General features: G+C 52.9%; 1 protein-coding gene across 1 annotated transcript; it reads right to left on the bottom strand.

The window, feature by feature from the left end:
• Window positions 1-630: 630 nt before the first annotated feature.
• Window positions 631-6,353, bottom strand: Skel (DM13 and DOMON_DOH domain-containing protein skeletor). Its single transcript, XM_077645890.1, has 11 exons — window positions 6,133-6,353; window positions 5,595-5,667; window positions 5,421-5,529; window positions 5,119-5,284; window positions 4,968-5,040; window positions 4,387-4,909; window positions 4,201-4,330; window positions 4,031-4,144; window positions 3,508-3,969; window positions 1,956-2,119; window positions 631-770 (listed from the first exon to the last, which is right to left on the bottom strand). Exons 1-11 carry the CDS (start codon window positions 6,314-6,316, stop codon window positions 687-689), a joined length of 2,082 nt encoding a protein of 693 aa, XP_077502016.1. The 5' UTR covers window positions 6,317-6,353; the 3' UTR covers window positions 631-686.
• Between the last annotated feature and the right edge of the window lie 3,671 nt (window positions 6,354-10,024).

Raw genomic sequence — 10,024 nt, 5'->3', positions numbered from 1 at the left:
GCCGCGTTAATTTGGGGATAACTGGCGGCTTATCGCCTACCACTGAGACGCTAGCCTCCCCCGCTTCCATGAGAAATGAGGCCAACAGCAGCCGAATAATAGTAATAATAACAACAACAACAACAACAACAATAATAATAATAATAATAATAATAATAATAATAATAATAATAATAATAATAATAATAATAATAATAATAATAATAATAATTGGTTTTGGGGGACCAAATTTGGGGGAAAGGAAATGGCGCAGTATCTGTCCTGTCTCATATATCGTTGGACACCTGAACCGCGCCGTAAGGGAAGGGATAAGGGAGGGAGTGAAAGAAGAAAGGAAGAAGGAGGTGCCGTAGTGGAGGGCTCCGGAATAATTTCGACCACCTGGGGATCTTTAACGTGCACGGACATCGCACAGCACACGGGCGTCTTAGCGTTTTTTCCTCCATAAAAACGCAGCCGCCGCGGTCGGGTTCGAACCCGGGAACTCCGGATCAGTAGTCGAGCGCCCTAACCACTGAGCCAGCCGAATCCGCGGCCTCCTCAATTCGCCGCAGTTTTCTTGGCGCATGTACGCGTTTGAGTAACTCGGGGGTGCGGTCCTTTCCGAAAGGGTCGGCAGGCACGTACGCACCCAGATAAGGCAGCCCAGGTTGGGGGGAGGGATGGGACGGGTTTATTGCCGCTCGTCAGCCGCGGCGGCCGGTGGAGTTGGTGGGCGCACACGAGTCCACCACGTGGATCTTCCAGCCCAGGTGTCGGTGGGTGTAGCACTGCGGCACCGGCGTAAGGGTTAGCGCCTCTCCCTCGTCAAGGCACACCAAGCAGCAACTCCCCACGCTTCGTCGTCTCAACCGTCCAGAGGGCGCAAACCCTGTCTGTAGTGCGCTGCGGTGCGTTGAAGCGCGAAAACCTACAGCCGTTGCTGAATGCCAGGCGCACTACTCTGGCGTCTTTGTCGTCTGTGCGCATATTTGCTGGTTTCCATTTGGAAATGAGCGTTTTTCCTCAGTCCGGAGAGTGCTGTAGGAATTCGGTTTCTCTAACCCGCAGCGCATCACTCCATTGCTTTTATAGACACGTTTCACGCCTTCGGAACGGGTTATCGTGAGCGGGCATGCATTTTCCCGGAGTAAAATGCTTCTGAGAGCTTTTTTTTTTTTCCCCATGCTTCTTCAGGTTCGGAGCCTCTATCTGGTCTTTAAAGTTTTGATGCCAACCTATTTGCGACTGTCACTCACTTTACCCCCAACATTTCACGTTTTCACCAAATGTGAGCCATGAAACCATACGCCCACGCGTCTCAACACAGTACTGAGGGACTGCTTTAGGGGCTCGATGCCATTGTAATCAGTACTCTGTCTTCCTTAGTCACTGCCATCGTTGTGCCGTAGAGGACACAGCATTCACTAAGCCCTGATAGCAAATCCTCGTTTCATCCGCGATATTTTCCTTTCAAAGTCTTTTAGAGGTTAAAATTGATTTTTGGCTTATTTAGTTTGTGACTATATCATGTCGCTTCGTAGTCGCAGCGAAGTTATTTTGATGCTTGCAAGTGCCCGAACGATTTCATCTAAAAAATCAAACAATTTAATAACGTTCCAATCACTGACTTGGCACAAGTGACCCAAAGCTCGCCTGCTAAGTACCGCCAGAATCACTTGGAAATATTCACACCTTTGCTGTCAGCTTTTCCTCGCGCTCCAAGCAGAACCGATCAAAGCAATTAAGCGCGTGCCCGCGTCGCGAAAGGCGCGAACGAAGCACCGCATATGGCCGGTCAACTCCGCATTTGGTGTTTCGTCCTCCCTTTCGGCGCCGCGTTCGGTTAACCAACGCGTTTGGCTACAAAACCAGCTTCTAGAGAAGCGCTATATAATGTTTTCCAGCGCCACTCAGTGCAGCCTGTTTGCCGAATAGCGTTCGTTAGAGCAGTGATGACGAAGAGGTTGGCGCACCTGGTAGTAGACGAGGTCGGGCGTGTTGCGGTCCGGCGTCCAGCGCAGGTAGGCCGAGGAGCCGGAGCGACACTGGAGCTTCAGCCGCTGCTGGAACTGCTCGAAGCTGGAGTACCGGTCTGGCTGCTCGCCCAGGGGAAGCTGCCACTCGCACAGGCGTCCCACTGCGTGGGAGATGAGTGATCCGTCGCACGAACGCCACACACAAAACTCACCCCTTTCGTTGTGATCGTTCCATCTTGGCCGGCAGAGTCTTTACTCGCGGCAAAGATACACAAATCTGTTCACAGAGCGCAAAACTCCGCTGGCAGTGGCGAAGCTCGCGGGCCCGCGATGAGGCAGCTGCAATGAAGAACGCGCTGAACAGAAGACGCTTGCCGGAGGCAGCGCCGACGCGGGGTTTTTAAAATACTGACACGCACGCTCTTCACGCAGGATGCGGTGCCTGCTGAGAACGCTCGTTACACCACGATGGAGATAGAAAGAGCAAGCGATGCGATTTTTCTGTCAGACTCGCTTTCTTTCGCCATCATTGTGTAACCCCTCTCCTTAGATTATCGCGCTTGTACGAATTTACGCAGGACGGAAGAAAAAAAACGGGAAACACGCTCACGTGTACAGCGCACAATCAGAGATGTCAGACCAACTTGCCTCCGCGCGAGCTAACCTGTGCAACGACCTGAGGTTTCTCTAGACCCATTTTGTTTTGACCTCGTTAGCGTCATCAACCGCATTAGCAGAGAGAAACGTAACCCACATCAGCTCGGCCAGTTTATGCGTCACGCACTGCAAGGTCCCTGCTCACAGCCAGCGGGTGCAGCGCGCGATAGCGCGTACGCGACATGACGACCGCGCTCGGCGTCCTGGGTGCGACCGAGGGAATTCCCCCGCACAGGCGCGGCGCCCCAACGCTCGGAACTGGTTTAGCGCAGCCGCCGTTCAGCGTACAGAAGCCGCCTAGATTCCAGCTTCCGCGACAGCTGACGGCGGGGCGAAACTAACACCGCCTGCCGACGTCATTCATTCGGCCACAGCTGGGCCTCTGCACATCGCCTTCACGAGTTAATATCCGCGTATTTTACGATTCAAGTACCATTCAGCCTTATATAAAGAGAGTATTCTATAAGCTAAATTTCGATTTTGGTTCAGTGTAAATTTGAACGGAGCGAAAGCAGGGCCATGGCCAGTATTAGTACAGCTTTGCACGTAAAGACATCGTCTAGGTGGTCAGAACAGAGTTGCGCGCGAGCATTCCAGGTGTTTATATGTGCACAGAGACCTGTGCGACAAATCTTGAGTGGCAACATAGTGGTCAGCGGTAAAACGCACGAGATGCCGCGCTACCGCTTAGGGCTGAGCGATTACAGTTGAGAACACTAGTCAGACGCTTCGCTTCGACGCTTTGGCAAAAGCTGGAATGCGTCTGTGGCTGGAATGACACCTGCGAGATAACATCATGCATGTATGAAAAACAGGGCGGTCCCCGCGGTGCACTACGCGCATTTCCTTGCGCCAATGAACACGAAAGAACAAGGCAGCAGGGTTGACTCACCAGCAGCGGGATAAGGTCTTCCGTTTTTGTGGCGACCAACACCCGCATACACGCGTTCCGCCTTGCGTTCGGCGACTGACTTGTGCTCATAGCCACCGCCAGAGTCTGATGTAATGTACAAGGGGTGGTTCTTGGCTGTGTTCTCGGGATCGTTGCCTCCTTCAACCACGAATGTATACGTCTTGCCACGCTCCACCCAGATTTCTGGGATGAGGACGCCGTTGACGTACCAAGCGATGCCCCAGCCCACCTGGCCCGTTACCGCCTGGTAGCCCTTGCGGCCTCCCGCAGGGCCGATCTGCATCTGGAAAACGCCATCGGCTGGGCACACCACAGGCGGGATCCGCCACGCGCCTTCTGCCGGTGCCGATTCCTCGGGCGCCCCATTGCTCGCTGTGGCGTCTTCGTCCGGGGCTGGGCAGTTCCAGGCTGGCTGGCGAGCAAAGTCCAAAAATACGTCCCCTGGACAGTTGTGGACGCGCTTGTTAGCCGCCGCAACTTTCCCGTGGAATTCTATACAGACCTTGGTTGTGGGCAGAATGGTAGGATGCGTCAGAGTGATCGTTGACTGGACCGACGGCCCACATGACTGCTTGCGGACCGTCTGAGTAGATGTGCTGGTCGTAGTTGGGATCCTCTAAACAAATAACGAAGGGTCAAGTGTGCTCAATAACCAGCGGTCGGTGCACTTACGAGCTGCCTGAGGTCTGCGGAAGGTGACCATCTGGTAGCCATTGATCACCGCTGCATCGAGCATCGTCACACTGTTCGATGCTCCACGGCTGATTTTGTCGTCGGGGCAGCTCCCACGACTTCCCACGCACTGTGAAAGGCGAGCATGAAACTTACATGTCTCCAGGGAGTCGAAACTTCCCATACCTGCTCCTTGCTGGACAAATAGTAGTCTACGGCGTGCCCTCGACCGTTCCTGTCGATCCAGGTGACAACGGCGTCCGCGTCCAGCATGCGTGATTTGGTGTCGTCCTTGCTCAGGCCGAAGGACATGTACTCGCCCTGACGCACACGACCGACCATCTGCATGACCGCCTGGTCGCGGTCCAGCACCCACCGCAGCTCCAGGCCCAGCGGCTCGTGCAGCACTTGACAGTTGAGGCCCCTAGGGGATCTGCTGCCAGTCCTGCTCGCAGGTTTCACCGGGGCCACGGTGGGCTGGAGCTGCTGAACGCGCGGCACGACAGCCCGCTGCTGTGCCTCAGCCTGCGCCAGGGCCAGCTGACGCGGCGACGGCGGGACGCGAACGTCGTGGGGAATGGAGATGCTGCCGAAGTCCACTTGCGCCGCGTCACACCAGACGCCAAAGCGATCAAAGTCGTAGGCGCTCAGCCCGTCCGGCAGCGAAATGAAGACCGTCTTGCCCGTGGCGGGTGCCAGGGGCGCGTCGCTGCGAGAAGGTGCGCCAGGGCGGGTCACGCGAGCAGGTTCCACGTGTGGCCACTCACCTGCCATTCTCGTCGAGCAGCCGCGTGCCGCCGCGGTGCTGCTTGGGGCCCTTGGACACCCACCAGTAGGCGGCTGGACAGACAAGCACACGCTCACATGGTTCAAGCGCTTTTATTCACTCGGTTCGTACACATCAGGGACGCCGCTCACCAGGCCCGAGGCCGTCGTACTTGAAGTCGGGCACCAGAAAGGTCTGCGAGTCCACGAGCGAAACGCGGCCGGAGGACACGCCGTGGTCCCAGGTCGGCAGAGCCTTGAGCACGGCCGGCTTGGGCACCTCCAGGTTGCGCGGGATGATCAGATCGCCGAAGTTGGCCTGCGTGTCGCGAAGCCGCGGCTTTAGTGCAGCAGTAAAGGAGCGAAGCACCGCAGGCAAAGACACTGCAGTGCCGAAAGGCGCTTCTTGTTTACTGCAGAGTATAATTAGACGAAGGGACCCTGTGGGCACTTACCCGGAACTTGCGACACCAGACCGCGAACCAGCGTATCTTGCTGATGGTTTGGCCAGCCGGTAGCTTGAGCACCAGGCCTTGGCCGTGGTAGGCGCCCAGAGGCGTGGTCCTGCAGTACAAGCGCCACACTGCTGTAAATGGCCGCCCCGCGAGACCTCTGTTAACGCCTCCTACCTGCCCTTCTCGTCCGGGATGATGAAGCCCGTGTGGTCCGGCCGCGTCGTGGAGCCTGCCCAGAAGTAGGCATCTGCGCAACAAGAAATCAGAAAATGTGGTGCTAAACCTTTGTCACTGGAATACGCATTGCATTTATAGGGGAAGGGGACCATTCAAATATATTAGCTTGGCTTGATGGATCGAGAACAAGCCGGAGTTTGGACTCCAAGCGGCGCTTCCATTGTGCCCGTTTTCACACAGTGAATGCGCCAGAATGTGCAGACACTCGAGCCTTTCCCGCAGTACACTCTGAGTTGCAGCAAAGCACACACGCCTGCTAGCCCGCCAGGCCAGACTACCATGCAGGCTAATGTCGTTAGGCCAATGCGCGAGAGCAACACTTCCGCGTTCTCCGAACCTCCGGCTGGCGAGGTATGTTGACGGCGAGGTAGCTCAGCAGTGCAGCTCTTGACCACCGAGCGAACACTGTTTCACACACACACACACACACACCAGCATAAATGTCACAGCATAATCACTCAGCCGTCATGCCCACCTGGTCCGGTGCCGTCGTAATGAAAGTCCTTTAGGTAGAGCGTCGTGTCGTCCACGGCGTAAAGCTCTCCGGAGACGCCGTGGAAGTGTGTGTTGAGTTTTCCGATGCGAGTCCCCAGGTACGGCTCCGCGGCCGCGGCCGCGAGAACCGTCCACAGGACCCAGGCGCGACTGTCGAGGAGCATAGCCTGTGGAGCAATGACCGTCGTCGGGGCTCTTATAAACGCGGTACTGACCCGGCTCCCTGAATTGGGTCAGCGGGCAAGGAGGCTGCCCCTCGCGACGCACAAACTGGATTTCAAGGTTCACTTTCTGCCGCCAGCCGAACCGTTTCGTGGCCGGCCGGCAGGTGAGAATTATCCCTTCCGGCGGCCATTGTGTCTCTGCGGACGGCGACCTTGAGCCTGTCGCCGCGCCTCAGGTTGCACATCCCCAAGGACGGGCCATCCTCCTGACAGAGCATCGGCCGCCGCGGCACTCAAGTCGCCCCACCGGCAGGAGACGCCCCTCCGCGGCTGACGCAAACAAAATGCTGCGATGACAGCTACCGCACTCTGGACTTCACTTCGCGTCGGCTCGACAGTCGCCAAATTCGGCAACATAAAATTATCCCGCCCGCGCGCAGTTGTCCGTAAAATGTCGCTCATTATCGTGCCGTTCAGGCGCGCCCAACTGCCACTCTTCAAACGAAAAAGCAGACACGGTCACGGCTGGAGAGTGGTTACGTAAGAGAAACATGTTGCAGATACCCGTTTCTTTAGGAATATATGCGCGCACGCATCGTTGCTGAGAAAAAGACGGAAGTTTCTTACCCCCGCGACGGCTCGAAATAAGCATCCGCGGCGGTTCCCACGGCGCCTACCTGAGCGTCACGGCGTACGCCAGCAAAGACGCGAACGCTTACCAAACCTGTCTCGCCTCAACCACGAGAGGTAGTTGACGGGGCGGACAACATATTTGTCGCGGAGCGCAGCTTCCAACAAGACAGACGCGGATACGCTGCGGATACGTTCATCGTCCCTCCTCTCCGGTGGGACGATGAACGTATACATTTCGCATTAAGTTCCCAGACGAGGACATTTCTTTTTGCCCTTTGGACAAAACACTGGCTCCCAATTCCAATGAGAACGCGGCGCAGAAGGGCTACCGCTGCCCGTCCCGACTGTTCTAATCACTGATATCGGCTGGCATGACCTATTTATGCACAGAAAGAGGGCACGCAGTTTTGTGTTATTTTGCGCATAGAACAACTGAGCAGTAGGGCGGCGTATAGGCCGAAGTTCCGCAGGCTAAACTGCTACGGTCACCAATTATAACCATTTCTATGGTAACTATTCACAACGCTGTTCAAATCGGTGTTAAAATTGTAATAAAAACTCATTTATTCTGGAGTGACCTACTTATTTTGTACGGAAGGGGGACACGCGGTTTTCTTTTTTTTTCTAATGTATAGCTGTAAGCGGCGGCACCGAGCAGATAATTCTACGCTTCGCACCAGCAGTGCTTTAATTGCTGCGCTCGGCTGGTGCACCGTATTCTGGTACATAATGTTCAGTCTTTTGTAGCCTCTCACGACATCGCGGAAGGCTGCGGGAAGTATTGGAACTCACGGTCTTCATAACATCCGCGAGGATCATTCATAAAATCCACTGCTTCCTCTAGAATGTTTCCTCATTTCACGCAAGACTTAAATGCGGGAATTCTAAGCTTCAATTTGCGACGCTAGTTACGTGAGGGAGCCGTTAACACATTTGCACTAATCGGGAACGGCCCTGGCCAAACAATGGGCCAGATAAACTCTCACTGTCAAAGTGAGTGGGCTCAACAGCCCGCACTCGATTGGTGGCGCTAATCCAAAGCGTCTGGTCTTCGTGCATATAATTCCTTCCTTATTATTCTCGCCAAATCGACGCAATTGCTACCGAGCTGGGGCGATTTTTTTTCTTATACCATATGACTGCGCCCATATTGTCCTGAAGCTACTGAGCCTACCCAACGAAATAGAAGAAAACCTGGGGCTTGACACCTTCTCACGCCAACAGAAGCTTTATCTGATTTACAGAGTACACTTTAAGCGAATTTACGGTGTCCAGAAAAACTGGGTTCCTCAAAAGAAATGGACACATTTCGTTGTGCGCTATGTCAATTTTAAAAACCTTCAAGAAGAACAGAAGCGACGCAGAGATAAATACAAGACTGTTCCTCTTATGTCTGATTAAAGATCCAAGTGACGGGCGTGAAGACGTTTGCTGCCATTATGCGAAAGCGAACTGCTATATGCCCTAACCGCCAGATATGACGACACTGTGGGCGGGACAGCTGTTGCAGTCTTTTTGCTTTTTTTTTTCCTGAAAGGTACAGAGAGGGATTCGTAGAATGAATGCGTATCTATTTGCCCGACCGATATTAAACGAACACGCAGGCTTGGATAGCTCCAAAGAAATACACAAACATCAGTAGTTGTAAAGCATGCGCACCTCTAGATGAAGAAACTGTTATGCCTCACACCAAGCAGTCTTCAAAGCTCGTTTCAATCATTATCTGCAGATTACGCATCGAAAAACCGGTTGGTCCGCAAATGTTTGCCTAAATTCGTCGAAATACAACAAAGATCTTTCAGTGTACGCTGTCACACACTAATCATTAGAAATGCAGCATACTATTTTAACCTTTGCGAAATGGCCTTGGTTCGGCGTTCCCCGCAGCTCGAAGTCGTTTCGCACCTTAAATGGAATCCTTAGTCTGTGCTGTTCACCTGCACTAATATTGGAGGCATTCTACCAAATTAGATACCTTATGAAGTTTCAGTGACACCATACAAAGCGGAATAGTTGTTCAAATCGAATCATGACCAAATACTTCCTCCGTGTCTGTTGGGCTCACTCCGAAATTATTCCTGCTATTCCTAATCATGACTTCTGTTATGACCCCGAAAACAAGCTTGGCGACGGCATCCTGATTGCCATTGACCACAGCTTTCTCCGTAACCTGTAAACATTGCTTCAAATTTGCACACCACATTTGTAACAGTGCCTATAATTAAGCCGTTGACCACCAAGTCCGTTAGCTGGCCTATGGACGCCCACGCTTCTTTTGTAATACAATTTAACAACGCACTTTAGTCCTTAGCAGCATCATTTACTCGAACTCTCCTTTTATTCGGTAATTTTAAATTCTTTTTGACAACACTCGATGACCCTGCAACATAACACCGAAAGCGATTTTCTTAACAGTGCCCCACATTTGGTCTGTCTCAACACGTTACTGCCCCGCCAAGGAAAACTAATCATTCTGTGAACGTACTCTGATTTAGCTCCTGCTCATGACGTATCCCGATAACGTTCCATCCCTCGCACACCTACCCGGTCTGAGTGATCATCCAGTGATTCGCGGCAGTTATCACCGTCACCTAACACGTTCAGTCCAATTAGCAGAAACAACGCTCTTCGACAAAGGCGACCCCGAAAGTATAAACAATGACCCACCCAAATATGCAGATCTTTTCAGGTCAGTCTTGTACATTGTGTGGAAATTGACTGTAAATGTTCAAAAACGAAATACACAAACTGGTAAGCATGTACAGTGCATCAACGCGTGAAGGGACACCTCATTAGTATTCCAGCCTTGACTACAGCTAAGTTTGGGCGTGAAGTCCAGCATTTTAATCTTTCGACAATATCCACCTGACGCGTCATACGAGCCTCTTGTTTCCAAAATTATAATGAATGTTGCAGTTACATTGGTTCGAATGCAAAATTAGGTGGCTGTTATTAGTGTACATCCCAACTGAGACCGTCACTACGATGAGATCATCACCGTGGTTCAATCGCTTCTTACTGAAAAAAAAAAGTATCTCTGTTGGTGAAGCACTAAAACAATGACTGTGCATGGGG

This window comes from Amblyomma americanum, chromosome 1 (assembly GCF_052857255.1).
Source record: "Amblyomma americanum isolate KBUSLIRL-KWMA chromosome 1, ASM5285725v1, whole genome shotgun sequence".
In the NCBI taxonomy this organism is placed as follows: domain Eukaryota; kingdom Metazoa; phylum Arthropoda; class Arachnida; order Ixodida; family Ixodidae; genus Amblyomma; species Amblyomma americanum.
The sequence above is the reverse complement of the archived record's forward strand: the minus strand, read 5'-3'. Positions and strand labels throughout refer to the sequence as shown.